General features: G+C 46.3%; 1 protein-coding gene across 18 annotated transcripts in view; it reads left to right on the forward strand.

Moving 5' to 3' along the window:
* Positions 1-20067, forward strand: part of obsl1a (obscurin like cytoskeletal adaptor 1a) — a 306290-nt gene that overhangs the window by 208565 nt on the left and 77658 nt on the right. For all 18 annotated transcript variants that reach the window (XM_087989381.1, XM_087989386.1, XM_087989383.1 and 15 more), the window contains 2 exons: positions 2616-2891; positions 19222-19488. In XM_087989381.1, coding sequence (XP_087845507.1) covers positions 2616-2891; positions 19222-19488 — 543 coding nt within the window. The remainder of the gene's footprint in view (positions 1-2615; positions 2892-19221; positions 19489-20067) is intronic.

The raw sequence follows: 20067 nt of genomic DNA on the forward strand, positions 1-20067 counted from the left end.
AGGAGGTGTAGTCCAGGTAGCTGTGGGAGTCGGTCGGTTTGTAGTAGATGTCCGTGTTGATTCGGTCGCCTGAGATGGAAATAGAAAGGTCGAGGAAGGGGAGGGAGGAATCTGAGACTGTCCAGGTGAATTTGAGGTCGGGGTGGAAGGTGTTGGTGAAGTGGATGAACTGTTCCACCTCCTCGTGGGAGCACGAGGCGGCGCCGATACAGTCATCGATGTAGCGGAGGAAAAGGTGGGGGGTGGGGCCAGTGTAGTTGCGGAAGATAGCAGAAGATAGGTGCAATGGGGTCATCTGTAGTATGACATGAATCCAAGGTCCTGATTGAGACCCTCCCTATGGGTACCAAACCTGGCTATCAGGCTCTGCTCGGCCACTTTTCATTGTTGCCTGTTCCAAAGTCCACCTTGGTTACCCGAAGGTCCGAGGTCAAATGTCCTGGACCATTGAAGTGTCCTCCGACTGGGAGGGAACTGTCCTGTCTGTTGATTGTTGTGCCGTGTCCATTCATCCGTTGCCGTAGCCTCTGCTTGGTCTCGACAATGTACAAGCCTCAGGGCATCCTTGCCTGCAGCATATAAGATAGACAACATTGGCTGAGTCGCATGAGTACCTGCCACGTACATGGTGGGAGGTGTCCCCACGTATAATGGTGATATCCGTGTCGACATTTTGACATGTCTTGCAGCGTCTACCGTGACAAGGTTGTATGGTATTGTCCTGAAAGCCGGGCAATTTGCTACGAACAATGATCTGTTTGAAGGCGAGCAGTGGAGGTGTGGGGAAGGTCTTGGCGAGGTGCTCATCCTCATTGATAATGTGCTACAGGCTGCGAAGACCATGGCGTAGTTTTTCGGCTCCTGGGAAATACTGGACAACAAAGGGTATCCTGTCGGTTGCAGCACATGTCTATCTCCTGAGGAGGTCATTACGGTTCCTCGCTGTGGCATGTTGGAACTGGCGGTCTATGAGTTGAGCATCATACCCCATTCTTATGAGGGCATCCCTGAGTACTTCCATGTGCCCCTCACGTTCCTCCTCATCTGAACAGATACTGAGTATGCGTAGGGCTTGTCCATAGGGGATGACTGTTTTAATATGTTTCAGATGGAGGCTGGAGAAGTGTAGCATCACATGAGATTATCTGTGAGTTTGCGGTAGAGTGAGGTGCTGAAGTGCCCATCCTTGATAGAGACAAGCAGCAGACAACAACGAAAAGTGGCCAAGCAGAGACTGATAGCCAAGTTTGGTACCCATAGGGATGGCCTCAACCTGGACCTTGGGTTCATGTCACACTGCAGGTGACCCCATTGCACTATATACACAGACACACACAACCAAATACCCACACACAGACACTCCTGCACACACATTCACGCAGAACCTCTTTCATATGCTCACACATACATTCCTGCTCACACATACATTCCCACACACACCCTCTCACAGACTTATATTCCTTTACACTCACACACACACTCTCTCACAGACACTCATAACTAACCCCCCCCCCCACACACACACACGCATGCGCACACACACATATAAGTTTGTGGGGTGAATTTGTACTTGCAGAATTACATTTTGCTTTGCTCAAAAACTGCATGAATCCATGTAAGATTCTGTAAATCCATTTTTCAGATTAGAATCAGTCTGACCATTGTGGCACAGACAGCTTCACAGGGAAGCTCACACCTTCAATACATTATCTTTGCCGACATGACACTAATTGTTAAAGCTTACTTGAGAATGTAACTTTGAAGAAAATGTTTTGTGATTTACATATGAAAGAACTGAAACCAACATGGTCATTCTAAAAGATGAGACACCTAACAAACAATCCAGGTCTTTTTCAGTATATAATTTCTGTTACATCACACTGTAAACCTTTGCTATAAATTCTGTGTCTTACAATCTTATTCTCCACAACCACCTGATGAAGGAGGAGCGCTCTGAAAGCTAGTGCTTTCAAATAAACCTGTTGGACTATAACCTGGTGTTGTATGATTTTTAACTTGGTACACATTCCTGAACACTATGGTCAATTTAGCATGGCCAATTCACCTAACCTGCCCATGTTTGGATTGTGGGAGGAAACCGGAGCACAGACACAGTGAGAATGTACAAACTCCACACAGCCAGTTGCCTGAGGTTGGAATTGAACTTGAGTCCCTGGCGCTGTGAGGCAGCAGTGCTAGCTATCATGCCATCCCATGAGGAGCCTCTCATAGGAACTAACAAAATTCTAACAGGAATAGACAGGATAAATGTGGGAAGGATGTTCTCGATGACTGGGAAGTCCAGAACCAGGAGTCACAGTCTAAGGAAATCAGCCATGATCATATTGAATAGCAGAGCAGGCTCAAAGGTTTACTCTCTGTTTTCTTTAGGGTAGCTTTTAATCCCAGATTTTCTTTTGATTTCAAAATTCACCGTCTGCCACGATGGGGCTTATACCCATATCTCCAGAACATTAGCCTGGACTTTTAGATTGGTAGCCTAGTGGCGTTAACATGATGCCACTGATTTTACCAGGTGGCAGTGAAGTGTAATGGGGATTCACACACAGTGGAAGGTGTAAAAGTGAGGACTTTCTTTCTGTTCTCTCCACCAGAGGCCCCAGTGTTGTTTACAAACAAGGAGAAACATCTGGAAGAAGTTTACGCCAATGAGAATGGACAGGCTGTGCTCGCAGCCATTGTCTCCAAGGAGCCAGCCAGTGTCACCTGGTATCGCCACAAGGAGCAGGTGACCAAGGGGGAAAAGTACGAGATGAAGAATGAGTCGCGCGTGCACAGTCTGATCATCAAGAATGTCCTGAAGAATGATTCTGGGTTCTACATCTGCCGCTCCACAGATGATGAGATGATCTTCAATGTGAACATGACTGGTAGGAATAGCGGGGCATGGAGTAAGAGCACTGAACTGGAGTCAAAGGTGGGAGAAATTAAAATAGGGGGTGGCGCTTTGTTGCCAATATCCCAAGATGCTCAGGGTCCCCTAAAGGAGCTGAACAACATTTTGTAATTATTAAAATGCTGGAAATCCTCATCAGGTCCATAGAAAGAGAAACAGACTAAATGATTCAGGTCAATGATATTTCCTCAGGTGGAAAAAATGTTCCACATATTTAGGAGCTGAACCTTTTCAGGGTGAGCAATCAAAGAACAAAGAAAATTTACAGCCCAGGAACAGGCCCTTCGGCCTTCCAAGCCTGAGCTGGTCCAAATGTACTGTCTAAACCTGTCGGTCAATTCCTAAGCATCTGTATCCCTGTATTCCCCACCTACTCATGCATTTATCCAGACACATCTTAAATGAATCTACCGTGCCTGCCTCTACCACCTCTGCTGGCAACGCCCACCATCCTCTGTGTGAAGTACTTGCTGTGTGTATTCCCCTTAAACTTTCCACCTCTCACCTTGAAAGCATGACCTCTCGTTATTGAATCCTTCATTCTGGGAAAAAGCTTGTCTCTATCCATCCTGTCTATACCCTTCATGATTTTGTAAACCTCAATCAGATGCCCCCTCAATCTCCTTTTTTCTAATGATAACAAACCTAACCTACTCAACCTCGCTTCATAGCTAGCACGTTCCGTACTAGGCAATATCCTCATAAACCTTCTCTGCACCCTCTCCAAAGCGTCCACATCCTTTTAGTAATGTGGCGACCAGAACTGTACGCAGTATTCTAAATGCGGCCGAACCAATGTCTTGTACAATTTTAACATGATTTGCCAGCTCTTATACTCAATACCCTGTCCAATGAAGGCAAGCATACTATATGCCTTCTTGACCACTCTATCCACCTGTGCAGCAATCTTTACGATACAATGGACCTGCACTCCCAGATCTCTCTGCCCATCAACTTCCATTCATTGTATAATTTGCTCCAGAATTAGACTTGCCTAAATGCATCACCTCACATTTGCTTGGATTGAAATCCATCTGCCACTCTTCCGCCCAACTCTCCAGTCTATCTAAATCCTCCTGTATTCTTTGACAGTCCCTTATGCTTTCTGCTACTCCACCAATCTTCGTGTCATCTGCAAACTTGCTGATCATACCAACAGTGCCCTCTTTCAGATCATTTGTGTATATTACAAACAACAGTGGCCCCCAACACTGACCCCTGTGGAACACCACTGGTCACCTTTCTCCATTTCGAGAAACTCCCTTCAACTACTACTCTCTGTCTCCTGTTGCTCAACCTGTTCTTTATCCACTTAGCTAGAGCACCCTGCACACCATATGACTTCACTTTCTCCATTAGTCTACTGTTGGAACCTTATCAAATGCCTTACTAAAGTCCATGGAGAGAGATGGGGACTTGCAGAAATTCAGGGAGCTAGGATGGAAGCATAGAGCTAGGACAAACAGAGTTGTTTTCTCTGGTTTGCTGACCGTGCCACATGCTAGTGAGGTGAGGAATAGGGAGAGAAAGGAGTTGAATACGTGGCTACAGGGATGGTGCAGGAGGGAGGGTTTTGGGTTTTCAGATAGTTGGAGCTCTTTCTGGGGTAGGTGGGACCTCTACAAGCAGCATGGTCTTCATCTAAACCAATATCCTGAGTGGGAAATTCGCTAAAGCTATTAAGGTGGGTTTAAACTAATGCAGCAGGGCGATGGGAACCAAAATTGTAGGACAGGTACAGAAGAGGATGAGAGTAGGGAGTTCCAAAATCAAGTATCTGACACTAGCAAGCGAGAACCTGGTTTGAAATGTGTGTACTTCAACGTGAGGAGCATCCAAAATAAAGTGGGTGAACTGGCAGCGTGGGTTGGTACATGGGATTTCGATGTTGTGGCCATTACGGAGACATGGATAGAGCAGGGACAGGAATGGCTGTTGCAGGTTCTGGGATTCAGATGTTTCAGTAAAAACAGAGAAGATGGTAAAAGAGGGGGAGGTGTGGCATTGTTGATCAGGGACAATATTACAGTTGTAGAAAGGATGTTTGGGGACTCGTTAACTGAGGTAGTATGGGCTGAGGTTAGAAACAGGAAAGGGAAGTCACCATGCTGGGAGTTTTCTATAGGCCTCCGAATAGTCCCAGTGATGTAGAGGAAAGGATAGCAAAGATGATTCTCGATAGGAGTGAGAGAGGCAGGGTAGTTGTCATGGGGGGCTTTAACTATCCAAATATTGACTGGGAACACTACAGTACGAGTACTATAGATGGATCAGTTTTTGTCCAGTGTGTGCAGGAGGGTTTCCTGACACAGTATGTAGACAGACCTACAAGGGGCGAAGCCACTTTAGATTTAGTATTGGGTAACGAGCCTGGCCAGGTGTTAGATTTGGAAGTAGGTGAGCACTTTGGAGACAGCAATCACAATTCTGTCAGGTTTACTTTAGTGATGGAAAGGGATAGGTGTACTCCACTGAACAAGAGTTACAGCTGGGGGAAGGGAAATTATGATGCAATTAAGAAAGATTTAGGAAGCGTAGAATGGGGAAGGAAACAGCAGGGGATGAGCACATTAAAAATGTGGAGCTTATTCAAGGAAAAGCTCCTGTGTGTCCTAGATAAGTATGTACCTGTCAGGCAGAGAGGAAGATATAGAACACGTGAGCCATGGTTTACTAAGGAAGTGGAATCCCTGGTCAAGAAGAAGAAGGCTTATGTTAGGACAAAATGTGAAAACTCAGGGCGCTTGAGGGTTACAAGAAAGTCAGGAAAGACCTAAACAGAGAACTCAGAAGAGCCAGGAGGAGACATGAGAAATTGTTGGCAGATAGGATCAGGGTTAACCCTAAGGTTTTCCATAGGTATGAAAAATGTGTTGCTGGCAAGGCGCAGCAGATCAGGCAGCATCCAAGGAGTAGGAGAATCGACGTTTCGGGCATAAGCCCTTCTTCAGGAATGAAAGAAGAAGGGCTTCTTCATTCCTGAAGAAGGGCTTATGCCCGAAACGTCGATTCTCCTGCTCCTTGGATGCTGCCTTACCTGCTGCGCTTTTCCAGCAACACATTTTTCACCTCTGATCTCCAGCATCTGCAGACCTCACTTTCTCCTTTCCATAGGTCTGTCAGGAATAAAAGAATGACGAGAGTTAAATTAGGGCCAATCAAGGATAATAGTGGAGTCAGAGGAGATGGGGAAGCACTAAATAAATATTTTTCGACAGTGTTCACTATAGAAAATGAAAATATTGGCGAGGAAGATACAGAGATACTTGCATCAAGACTAGAAGAGATTGAGGTTCACAAGGAAGAGGTATTAGAAATACTGCAGAGTGTGAAAATAGACAAGTCCCCTGGGCCGGATGGGATCTATCCTAGGATCCTCTGGGAAGCAAGGGTAGAGATTGCCAAGCCTTTGGCATTGATCTTCAAATCATCATTGTCTACAGGAATAGTGCTTGAGGACTGGAGGATAGCAAATGTGGTTCCCTTGTTCAAAAAGGGTAGTAGAAACAATCCTGGTAATTACAGACCAGTGAGTCTCACTTCAGTTGTTGGTAAAGTGTTGGAAAAGGTTATAAGAGATAGGATTTATAATCATCTAGAAAAGAATAATCTGATCAGGGACAGTCAGCACGGTTTTGTGAAGGGTAGGTCATGCCTAACGAATCTTATTAAGTTTTTTGACAAAGTGACCAAACAGGTAGATGAGAGTAAACCGGTTGATGTGGTGTATATGGATTTCAACAAGGCGTTCGATAAGTTTCCCCACATTAGACTATAATGCAAAATGCGGAGGAATGGGATTGTGGGAGACATAGCAGTTTGGATCAGTAATTGGCTTGCTGAAAGAAAACAGAGGGTTGTAGTTGATGGAACATGTTCATCTTGGTGTCCAGTTACTAGCGACGTACCGCAAGGATCGGTGTTGGGTCCACTGCTGTTCGTCATTTTTATAAATGAACTGGATAAGGGCTTAGAAGGTCGGGTTAGTAAATTTGCAGACGACATTAAGGTCGGTGGAGTTGTGGATAGTGACGAAGGAAGTAGTAGGTTGCAGAGAGACATAGATAGGATGCAGAGCTGGGCTAAGAGGTGGCAAATGGAGTTTAATGTGGACAAGTGTGAGGTGATACACTTTGGACAGAGTAATCGGAATGCAAAGTACTGGGCTAATGGTAAGATTCTTGGGAGTGCGGATGAGCAGAGAGATCTCGGTGTCCAGGTACACAGATCCCTGAAAGTTGCCATCCAGATTGACAGGGTTGTTAAGAAGGCATGCAGTGTCTTGGTCTTTATTAATAGAGGGATTCAGTTCCAGAACCAGGAGGTTATGCTGCAGCTGTACAAAGCTCTGGTACGGCCACACTTGGAGTATTGTGTACGGTTCTGGTCACCGCATTATAAGAAGGATGTGGAAGCTTTGGAAAGGGTACAGAGGAGATTTACTAGGGTGTTGCCTGGTATGGAAGGAATGTCTTACAAGGAAAGGCTGAGGGCCTTGAAGCTGTTCTCTTTAAAGAGAAGAAGGTTGAGAGGTGACTTAATAGAGACATACAAGATATTCAGAGGGCTAGATAGGGTGAAGAGGGAGAGCCTTTTTCCAAGTATGGGGACGGCAAACACGAGAGGACACAACTTTAAAGTGAGGGGAGATAGGAATAAGACAGATATCAGAGGTAGTTTCTTTACTCAGAGAGTACTAAGGGTATGGAATGCTTTACCTGCAATGGTAGTAGATTCGCCAAGTTTAAGTGCATTTAAGTCGTCATTGGACAGGCATATGGACGTACATGGAATAGTGTAGGTGGGATGGGCTTCAGATTAGTATGACAGGGCAGCGCAACATCGAGAGCCGAAGGGCCTGTACTGCGCTGTAATGTTCTATGTTCTATGTATTCTTTTCGAAATATAAATAGATCCTATCCCTCAGTACCTTCTCCAGCAACTTTCTCACCACCGACGTCAGGCTCACTGGTCTGTAGTTACCCGGAATATCCCTACTACCCTTCTTGTTCAGGGGGACAACATGAGCAACCCTCTAGTCCTCCGGCACTTCATCTGTATTTAAGGATGCCACAAAGATATCTGTCAGGGTCCCAGCTATTTCCTCTCTCGCCTCCCTCACCAACCTGGGATAGATCCCATTCGGTCCTGGGGATTTGTCCACCTTAATAACCTCTAGCCTACCCCACACATCTTCCCTACTTATGTCAACGTGATCCAGACTAATCGAACTTCTATCCCTAATTTCAACATTCATCATGTTCCTCTCCTCAGTGAACACTGATTCAAAGTAATCATTCAGAATCTCACCCATTTTCTCAGGTTTGACACACAGCCTTCCTTCGTTATTCTTTAGTGGACCAATCCTTTCTCTAGTTACCCGCTTGCTTCTTATATAAGAATAAAATGCTTTGGGATTCTCCTTAATTCTGCTCGCTAAAGCTATTTCATGACCCCTTTAGCCCGCTTGATTTCTCGTTTAAGACTTGTCCTACTCTTCCTATATTCTTCCAGGGCCCGTTCTGTTCTTAGCTGCCTAGACTTATGTCTGCTTCCCTTTTCCTCTTGGCTAGTTGTACAATTTCTCCTGTCATCCACGGTCCACGAATCTTGCCCTTCCTATCCTTTGCCTTCAACGAGACATGCCTATCCTGCACTATCTTTAACCTATCTTTGAAAGCCTCCCACATCTCAAATGTGGACTTGCCTTCAAATAGCTGTATCCAATTCACATTTCCAAGCTCCTGCCTAATTTTGGTATAATTGGCCTTGGCCCAAGTTTAGTACTCTTCCCTTAGGACCACTCTCTTCTTTATCTCCGAGTATCCTAAAACTTACAGAATTGTGGTCACTGTTCCCAAAGAAATCCCCCACCACAACTTCTACCACCTGTCCTGGCTCGTTCCCCAGTACCAGGTCCAATATGGCCCCTTCCCTCACCGGACTATTGACATACTGCTCTCGAAAACTTTCCTGGATGCTTCTTACAAATTCTACCCCATCCAGACCTCTGACGTTAAGTGTATCTCAGTCAATGTTGGGAAAATTAAAATCTCCCATCACCACTACCCTATTGCCTCTATATCTTTCCATAATCTGCTTACCTATTTGTTCTTCTACCTCAAGCTCCCTGTTGGGAGGCCTGTAATACAGCCCTAACAATGTAACTGCACCCTTCTTACTTCTCAGCTCCACCCATAATGCCTCACTACCCAAGACCTCCATAGTGTGCTCCTTTAGCACAGCCATGATATCGTCCTTGACCAGCAATGCAACTCCACCCCCCCCCCCCCGCCTTTAACTTCCCTCCCTGTCCTGTCTGAAGCGTCTGCATCCTGGAACATTTAATTGCCAATTATGATGCCCTTCCTTCAACCAAGTCTCTGAGATTACAATAACATCATACTCCCAGGCACCAATCCAAGCCCTAAGTTCATCTGCCTTACACACTATACTCCTTGCATTAAAATAGATGCATTTCATGCCACTATTTTTTTTGCGCTCATCTGCTCTCTGTCTACTGTTCCCTTTATTAATACTATTTTCATAATTCTTACAGTCTCCAGTCACCACCTCACTGCCTACTTGTTTTCTCTTCTGGTTCCTAGCCCCCTGCCACATTAGATTAAAACCTCCCCAACAGTAGTAGCAAAAACTCCCCCAAGGACATTGATTCCGGTCTGGTTCAGGTGTAGACCGTCCATTTTGTAATAGTCCCACCTTCCCCAAAACTGGTCCCAATGTCCAACAAATCTGAACCCCTCCCTCCTACACCATCTCTCAAGCCATGTGTTCATCTTGCCTATTTTTCATTTCTACGCTGGCTAGCACGTGGCACTGGTAGTAATACCGAGATCACTACCTTTGAGGTCCTTCTCTTTAGCTTCTCTCCTAGCTCCCTGAATTCTTCTTTCAGGACCTCATCTCGTTTCCTATTTATATCGTTGGTGCCTATATGCACCAAGACAACTGGCTGTTCACCCTCCCCTTTTAGAATGCTCTGCAGCTGATCGGTGACATCCATGACCCGAGCACCTGGGAGGCAACATACCATCCGGGAGTCCCGTTTTCGGCCACAGAACCGCCGATCTACTCCCCTTACAATAGAATCCCCTATGACTATGGCCCCACGAGTCTTTTTCCCGCCCTTCTGAACAGCAGTGCCCGCCACGTGCCATGATCCCAGCAACTGCTGCCCTCCCCTGGTAAGCCATCTTCCCCAACAGTATCCAAAACGGTATACCTGTTTTGGAGGGAGATGACCGCAGGGGACACCTGCACTGCCTTCCCACTCTTTTTCTGTCTTTTGGTCACCCATTCACTGTCTCCCTCAGCAACTCTAACCCGTGGTTTGACCAATTCACTAAACATGCTTTCCACAACCTCCTCAGCATCGCGGATGCTCCACAGTGAGTCCATCCACAGCTCCAGAGCAGTCACGCGGTCAAACAAGAGCTACAGCTGGACACACTTCTTGCAAGTGAAAGAGTCAGGAATGTTAGACACATTCCTAAGCTCCCACATCACGCAAGAGGTACACGCCACGGGTCTGAGGTCCCCTGCCATTGTAAGCTTAGCTTTATATGAACTAATTAAACTCAAACAATGCACTTAAATATATGAAAAAGAAAGATAAGAAAAAATAAAAGCCTTTACTTACTGAGTCTTTTTCTTCTGGTTAGGGGAGGGGGCGGGAGGGAGATACTACACGTGTAGTATCTCGGGTTTAGCCACTGCCCAAATATAAATTAAGCCCTTACCTTCCCGGCAGTCCTCACTTTACTTCACCTTCTCTCCTCACCGCTCAGTCGAAATGGAGGCCCAACTCCCGAGGTAAGTCACTTTTTTAAGTGGGAAAACTTTCCCTTCCCGGCAGCCCTCGCTTCACTCCACCTTCTCTCCTCGCCGCTCTGTCAAAAAATCCTCACAGTGAATCCAATACGAATAGCTAGGTAAAAGAATGTGGATGCTGCTTATGTTTCAAATTTTCAACATAGGGACAAGAGGAGGCCATTCAGCCTCTCAGACTTGCTTCACCCTTCTGTTAGCTCATAATTCCTTTGTGACTTTATTAACTACTTTCTCTGCAATAGATTTCAGTATTTTACTGTTGACTGATGTCAGTTTAACTGTTCTCAGCTTGCTGTCTTCTCTCTCCCTCCTATCCTGACTAGCAAGCAGAATTACATGCATTAGTATCCATTCCACACAAACTGTTCTGGAATCAAAGGAATTCTAAAAAATCAAAACAATTGCATCCACTATATCCACAGACATCTGTTTAAGAGGCCTCAGATGTAGGGCTTTATCTACTGGGGACTTGTCAGATTTTAATCCCAGTATCATTTCCACAGATTATTTTTCACCAAGTTTATTTTTCACTACGTTTAATTACGTTGCATTCTTCAGCTCCTCTCTGTGATAGTGAACTCTGTATTAATATTCCTCTGTGAGTAAAAGTGTTTCTGCTGAATTGTCTGTTGAATTTAATAATGATCACCTTATATTTAATGGTCCCCAGTTCAGGTCTCTCCCACAAGTCAAAACATTTTCTCACTATCCAGTAGATAAAAGGCCTTGTTGAGTGTGATGTCAGAATAAAATTGAATCCAGGACATGTTAGATGGAGCTCAAGCCATTGGTGAAGTGTGAAACGAGACCCTAGTAGTTTTCTGCATAGTTGTTTTATTTACAGAATGCAGCATTGCATTTGTCTACATCCTACCTAATACCCCGGTGACACGACAGTCTCCTCTTATAAATGCTTCATGTAACCAGTTACACAATCCCCATGACAATACCATTAACATACGACTAATAGCAATGAGTACACAAGAAATTGGAGCAAGAGTAGGCTATTCAGTACCATTTGCAAAAGTGAGGACTGCAGATGCTGGAGATCAGATTCAAGATTAGAGTGGTGCTGGAAAAGCACAGCAGGTCAGGCTGCATCTGACTCCTCCTGCTCCTCGGATGACCATTTAGTACCATAAGCAGGCATTGCCATTCAATTAAGTAAAGGTAAAGTAGTCACAGTCCTACCAGATCATAGGGCAGCTCCCTCATTAGAGAGAGAGATAACTGGTTGTAGTTTAACCTGATGGTTAAAACATAGAACTTTACAGCGCAGTACAGGCCCTTTTGCCCTCAATGTTTTCCACAGGTCGGCGCGACAATCTGAAGTCTGTCTATGCTACACTATTCCATTTTCATCCAAATGCATATCCAATGACTATTTAAATGCCTTTAAACTTGGTGAGTCTGCTACTGTTGTCGGCAGTGCATTCCATGCCTCTATTACTTTCTGAGTAAAGAAATTACTTCTGACATCTGTCCAATATCTATCCTCCCTCAATTTATAGGTATGTACCCTCTTGCTAGCCATCACCATCCAAGGAAAAAGGCTCTCACTGTCCATCCTATCTAATCCTCTGATTATCTTATATGTCTCAATGAAGTCACCTCTCATCCTTCTTCTCTCTAATGAAAACAACCTCAAGTCCCTCAGCCTTTCCTCATAAGACCTTCCCTCCACACCGGGTAACATCCCAGTAAATCTCCTCTAAACTCTTTCCAAAGCTTCCCCATCCTTCCTATAATGCGGTGACCAGAACTGTGCGCAATACTCCAAGTGCGGCCGTATCAGAGTTTTGTACAGCTGCAGCATGACCTCGTGACTCCGAAACTCATTGCCTCCACCAATAAAAGCTAACACACCATATGCCTTCTTAACAACCCTATCAACCTGGGTGGCAACTTTCAGGGTACATGCCCTTCTCCACTACCAAGAATCGTACCATTAACCCAAAGTCTTTATTCCTGTTAATTGTTCCAAATTGAATCGCCTCACACTTTTCTGCATTAAACTCCATTTGCCATCTCTCAGCCCAGCTCTACAGCTTATCTATGGCCCTCTGTAACCTGCAACATCCTTCGGCACTATCCACAACTCCACCGACCTTAGTGTCATCCTCAAGTTTACTAACCCATCCTTCTGCGACCTCATCCAGGTCATTTATAAAAATGACAAACAGCAGTGGCCCCAAAACAGACCCTTGTGGTACACCACTAGTAACTGAACTCCAGGATGAATATTTCCCATCAACCACTACCCTCTGTCTTCTTTGAGCTAACCAATTTCTGATCCAAACCATTAAATCACCTTCAATCCCATGTCTCCGTATTTTGTGCAATGCCTACTGTAGGGAACCTTCTCAAACACCTTACTGAAATCCATATACACCACATCAACAGCTTTACCCTCATCCACCTGTTTGGTCACCATCTCAAAGAACTCAATAAGGTTTGTGAGGCACGGCCTACCCTTCACAAAACCGTGTTGACTATCCCAAATCAACTTATTCCTTTCTAAATGATTATAAATCCGATTTCTTATAACCTTTTCCAACACTTTACCCACAACCGAAGTAAGGCTCACTGGTCTTTAATTACTAGAGTTGTCTCTACTCCCCTTCTTGAACAAGGGGATAACGTTTGCTATCCTCCAGTCTTCTGGCACTATGATGACATAAAGATCAAAGCCAAAGGCTCTGCAATCTCCTCCCTGGCTTCCCAGAGAATCCTAGGATAAATCCCCATCCAGCCCAGGGGACTTACTTATTTTCACACTTTCCAGAATTACTAACACCTCCTCCTTGTGTACCTCAATCCTGTCTAGTCGGGTGGCCTGTATCTCAGTATTCTCCTCGGCAACATTGTCTTTTTCCAAAGTGAATACTGCGAAAAAATATTCATTTAGCGCTTCCCCTATCTCCTCAGCCTTCATGCACAACTTCCCACTACTTTTGTTGTTTGACCATAACCTTTCTCTAATCATTCTTTTATTCCTGATATACCTATAGAAAGCTTTAGGGTTTTCCTAGATCCTATCTGCCAACAACTTCTAGATTAGATTCCCTAAAGTATGGAAACAGGCTATTTGGCCCAACAAGTCTATACCGACCCTCCAAAGAGCAACCCACCCAGACCCATACCCCCACCCTCTATTTATCCCTGACTAATGCACCTAACACTATGGGTAACTTAGCATGGCCAATTCACCTAACCTGCACATCTTTGGACTGTGGGAGGAAACCGGAGCACTCTGAGGAAACCCACACAGACACATTTAGAATGTGCAAACTCCACACAGTCACCCAAGATGGGAGTTGAACCCAGGTCCCTGGCGCTGGGAGCTAGCAGTGCTAACCACTGAGCCATTGTGCTGCCCTAAATATCCCCTCGTGGTTCATCTTAGCTTTCTCTTTAGGTCTTTCCTGTTTAACATGTCTCACCCTAAAATAAGCCTTCTTCCTCCTCTTGACAAGAGATTCAACTTCTTTAGTAAACCACAACTCCCTCACTCGACTACTTCCTACATGCCTGACAAGTACATACTTATCAAGAACATGAGGTAGCTGTTCCTTGAATAAGCTCCACATTTCAATTATGTCCATCCCCTGCAGTTTCCTTTCCCATCCTATGCATCCTAAGTCTTGCCTAATCACATCATAATTGCCTTCCTCCCATCCATAACTCTTGCCCTGTGTTATATACCTATCCCTTTCCATCGCTAAAGTAAACATAATCAAATTGTGGTCACTGTCACCAAAGTGCTCATCTACGTCCAAATCAAACACCTGGCCTGGTTCTTTACCCAGTACCAAATCCAATGTGGCCTTGCCCCTTGTTGGCCTGTCTACATACTGTGTCAGAAAATCATCCTGCACACATTGGACAAAAACTGACCCATCTAAAGTACTCGAACTATATCAATTTCCAGTCAATATTTGGAAAGTTAAAGTCCCCCATAACAACTACCCTGTTACTCTCACTCCTATCCAGAATCATTTTTGCTTTCCTTTCCTCTACATCTCTGGAACTATACAGAGGCCTAGAGAAAACTCCCTAACAGGGTGACCTCGCTTTTCCTGTTTCTAACCTCAGTCCATACTACTTCAGTAGACGTATCCTCAAAAGTCCTTTCTGCTACCTTAATACCGCCTTTGAGTAACAATGCCGCACCTCCTCCTCTTTTGCCACCTTCTCTGTTCTTACTGAAACATCTAAATCCCGGAACCTGCAACAACCATTCCTGTCCTTGCTCTATCTATGTCTCCGGATAAGCCACAAAATCGAAGTCCCAGATATCAACCTATGATGTAAATTCCCCCACCTTATTCCAGATGCTCCTGGCATTGAAGTAGACACACTTCAATCCACCTTCCTGCTTGCTGCTGAACTCCTGCGACCTTGAGACCTTATTTCTGAACTCACTACTCTCAATCTCCTGGGCACTGGAGCTACAATTTAGGTTCCCATCCCCCTGCTGAATTAGTTTAAACCCTCCCAAAGAGCATTAGCAAACTCCCCTCCCCCTGCCCCCCACAGGATATTGGAACCCCTCTGGTTCAGGTGTGGACCATCCTGTTTGTAGAGGTCCCACCTACTCCAGAATGAGCCCGTTATCCAGGCATCTGAAGCTCTCCCTCCTGCACCATCCCTGTAGCCACATGTTCAACTCCTCTCTCTCCCTATTCCTTGCCTCGCGAGCACATGGCACGAGTAACAAACTAGAGCTAACAACTCTGCTTGTTCTAGCACTAAGCTTTCACTGTAGCTCCATGGATTTCTGCTTTAAATCCCCATCTCTTTTCCTACATATGTTGTTAGTACTTATGTGGACCATGGAGCTGCTCCCCCTCCCTCAAGGATCCCAGAAACACGATCCTAGCACTAGCACCTGAGAGGCAACAAACCAACCGTGAGTCTCTCTCATTCCCCCTAACTATGGAGTCCCCAATGGCTAATGCTGTGCTCCTCTTCCCCCTTCCCTTTTGAACAACAGGGGACAGAGTCTGTGCCAGAGACCTGTGCCCCATGGCTTACCCCCCAACGGTATCCAAAGCAGTATACTTGTTATTGAGGGGAATGGCCACAGGGGTTCCCTGCACTACCTGCCTGTTCCCTTGCTCTGGATCAATGGTGCTGGAAGAGCACAGCAATTCAGGCAGCATCGAGGAGCTTCAGCAAAATCGACGTTTCGGGCAAAAGCCCTTCATCAGGAATAAAGGCAAAGAGCCTGAAGCGTGGAGAGATAAGCTAGGGGAGGGTGGGGGTGGGGAGAGAGTAGCAGAGAATACAATGGGTGAGTGGGGGAGGAGATGAAGGTGATAGGTCAGGGAGGAGAGGGTGGAGTGGATAGGTGGAAAAGGAGCTAGGCAGGTCGGACAAGTCCGGACAAGTCAAGGGGACTGGAAGTTTGAAACTAGGATGAGGTGGGGGGAAGGGGAAATGAGGAAGCTGTTGAAGTCCACATTGATGCCCTGGGGTTGAAGTGTTCCGAGGCGGAAGATGAGGCGTTCTTCCTCCAGGCGTCTGGCGGTGAGGGAGCGGCGGTGAAGGAGGCCCAGGACCTCCATGTCCTCAGCAGAGTGGGGGTGGGGGGGGGGGGGGGGGGGAATGTTGGGCCACGGGGCGGTTTGGTTGATTGGTGCGGGTGTCTCGGAGATGTTCCCTAAAGCGCTCTGCTAGGAGGCGCCCAGTCTCCCCAATGTAGAGGAGACCGCATCGGGAGCAACGGATACAATAAATGATATTAGTGGATGTGCAGGTAAAGTTTTGATGGATATGGAAGGCTCCTTTAGGCCTTGGATAGAGGTGAGGGAGGAGGTGTGGGCACAGGTTTTACAGTTCCTGCGGTGGCAGGGGAAAGTGCCAGGATATGAGGGTGGGTCGTAGGGGGGCGTGGACCTGACCAGGTAGTCACGGAGGGAATGGTCTTTGCGGAAGGCGGAAAGGGGTGGGGAGGGAAATATATCCCTGGTGGTGGGGTCTTTTTGGAGGTGGCGGAAATGTCGGCGGATGATTTGGTTTATGCAGAGGTTTGTAGGGTGGAAGGTGAGCACCAGGGGCGTTCTGTCCTTGTTACGGTTGGAGGGGTGGGGTCTGAGGGCGGAGGTGCGGGATGTGGACAAGATGCGTTGGTGGGCATCTTTAACCACGTGGGAAGGGGAATTGCGGTCTCTAAAGAAGGAGGCCATCTGGTGTGTTCTGTGGTGGAACTGGTCCTCTTGGGAGCAGATACGGCGGAGGCGGAGGAATTGGGAATACGGGATGTCATTTTTGCAAAAGATAGGGTGGGAAGAGGTGTAATCCAGGTAGCTGTGGGAGTCGGTGGATTTGTAAAAAATGTCAGTGTCAAGTCGGTCGTCACTAATGGAGATGGAGGTGTCCAGGAAGGGGAGGGAGGTGTCAGAGATGGTCCAGGTAAATTTAAGGTCAGGGTGGAATGTGTTGGTGAAGTTGATGAATTGCTCAACCTCCTCGCGGGAGCACGAGGTGGTGCCAATGCAGTCATCAATGTAGCGGAGGAAGAGGTGGGGAGTGGTGCCGGTGTAATTACGGAAGATCAACTGTTCTACGTAGCCAACAAAGAGACAGGCATAGCTGGGGCCCATATGTGTGCCCATGGCTACCCCTTTGGTCTGGAGGAAGTGGGAGGATTCGAAGGAGAAATTGTTAAGGGTGAGGAGCAGTTCGGCCAAACGAATGAGAGTGTCGGTGGAAGGGTACTGTTGGGGACGTCTGGAGAGGCAAAAACGGAGGGCTTGGAGGCCCTGGTCATGGCGGATGGAGGTGTAGGAGGATTGGATATCCATGGTGAAGATGAGGCATTGGGGGCCGGGGAACGGAAGTCTTGGAGGAGGTGGAGGGCGTGGGCGGTGTCTCGAACGTATGTGGGGAGTTCCTGGACTAGAGGGGATAGGACAGTGTTGAGGTAGGTAGAGATGGCTGTCCCCTGGCTGTAACCCACCTGCCCTTTTATTGCATCTGTGGTGTGACTACCTCCCTGTAACTCCTCTCAATAATCCCCTCCACCTCCCAAAGTTCATCCAGCTCCAGTTCCCTAACAAGGGGTTTTTCGAGGAGCCGGTGTTGGGTGCTCTTCCTGCAGATTAAGTCAGCAGGGACACTGGTGGTGACCCTTATCTACCACATTCTGGAGGAGGAACGTTCAGTTGCCCTAACTGCCATTCCCACTATTCTAAATTACCAAAGAGACTGCAGAAAAATAAAGAATAAAAAAAGCTTTTTAACCTTACCAATCCAGCGCACAGAACTCTCTTTTTTTTGGGTGGGAGACACTACATAAGTAGCATTTTGGGTAATGCAACACCCAAATATATTACTTCGCTTATTCGGTAGTCCTGTGTCCACACCTGCTCAGCGTGTGCTTCGCCTGTTCATGAGTTAAGTATTCAAATCAGTGATTCACCTTCCTGTCAGCCCCCCTTGTCCCACTCTTCTTGCTGCTGAAACAAAAATGGAGTGCTCCAACCATCAAGGTAAGCATTTGAATCGGTGATTCACCTTCCCATCTACCCCCAGTTCACGCTCCCGCTCTTCCTGCTGCTGAAACAAAAAAACACGACACACAGATGAGACGAGAGTCCTTCATGGTAATCTCAGCCAGTGTGGTAATTGAACTCATGCAGTCGGCATCATTCTGTATTGCTGACCAGCTGTCCAGCCAACTGAGCTAAACAACCCCCTTGCAACAAGACCATAAGACAGGAGCAGAAATTAGGCCATTCAGCCCATCAAGTCAGCATGCAATCATGGCTGATAAGTTTCTCAACCCCATTCTCTTGCTTTCTCCCCATAAACCTTGATCCCCTTAATACTCAAAAATCTATCTATCTCAGTCTTAAATATACCTCAATGACTTGGCCTCCACAGCCTGCTGTGGCAATGAATTCCATAGATTCACCATTCTCTGGCTAAAAACGTTTCTCCTTTTCTCCGTTCTAAAAGGTCTTCCCTTTACTCTAAGCCCAGGTCTTCAAGTCCTAGTTTCGCCTACCAATGGAAACATCTTCCCATCATCTGCTATGTTCAGGCCATTCAGTATTCTGTCATCCTTCTAAACTCCATCAAGTATAAACATAGAATATTCAAATGATTCTCATATGTTAAGCTTTTCATTCGTGGGACCATTCTCTTGAACCTCTTCTGAACACGTTCCAGGGTCAGTACATCCTTCCTGAAATATGAGGCCCAAAATTGCGCACAATATTCTAAATGTGGTTGATCAGAGTCTTATAGAGCCTCAGAAGTACATCCATGCTTTTATATTCATGTCCTCTCAAAATAAGTGCCATCATTGCATTTGCCTTCCTTAATACTGACTCAACCAGCAAGGGCCAATGCTGACTTTGTAAAACATTTGGAAAGGGATGAATAAAATCCTTCCATCATGACATGGGATCATCCTCAACACCTGCCCCTTTGTGTCTTTGCAGAGCTGCCACTCATATTTGTGCTGAAGCTGGAGGACGTGTGCGTTCAGAGAGACGGCTCCATCACCCTATGGTGTGAACTCAACAAGGTGAAAGGTGACGTCATGTGGCTGAAGGATGGGAAGGAGGTCCGTCCCAGTCGCAAGCATGTCATCCGAGCTGAGGGGCGACTGCGATCCTTGACCCTGTGCAAAGCAACACTTGACGACGAGGGTGAATACTCGTGCGAGTCTAAGGATGACAGGACAGTGGGAAGAGTGTCCGTGAGAGGTCTGTGCTGCCTTGCCTTTTGTTTGACCCTGTGTCCATTTGAAATTATGGAGTACCACCTACCACCTTCGAAACATTGTCCATCTCCATCTCTGTTGGAGGGGTCCCTGTGTCAGTGACACTCCTCCTCTTTCTTCCCAACTAAGAGAATATCAACCCAATTTACTCAGCTTCTCTTCCTTGTTTCATCTTGACTGTCCTGTCTTCAGTGCCTCCAGAATCCAATTGTGTCATTTATCATCCACGCTCTGTAAATGTGGCTTATTCCAAATTCTTGCTGTTTGTCTCCGTGCTTACCCCTCACCCTGTTTGCCTATTACCCCAAGCTCTCTAACATCCACTAGCTCTAAGTCTGACACAGCCCAATTTCAAATCCCAATTCTTGTTTGCAAATGTGTCCATGTACTCCCCTCCCCTTACTCTGTAATCTCTCCCAGATCCACAACCCTCCTCTAATTATGGCTTCTTGAGCACTCCCAAATTAATTACTCCGCCATTGGTAGCCTTGCCTTCAGATTGCTGCTCCCCGAGCTCTGAAATTCTCCCCCTAAACCACTCTTTCTCTTTCCTCCTTCAAGA

The sequence above is a fragment of the Chiloscyllium plagiosum genome, unplaced genomic scaffold (genome assembly GCF_037043375.1).
Source record: "Chiloscyllium plagiosum isolate Xiang-an unplaced genomic scaffold, Cpla_swu_hap1 HiC_scaffold_7, whole genome shotgun sequence".
In the NCBI taxonomy this organism is placed as follows: Eukaryota; Metazoa; Chordata; class Chondrichthyes; order Orectolobiformes; family Hemiscylliidae; genus Chiloscyllium; species Chiloscyllium plagiosum.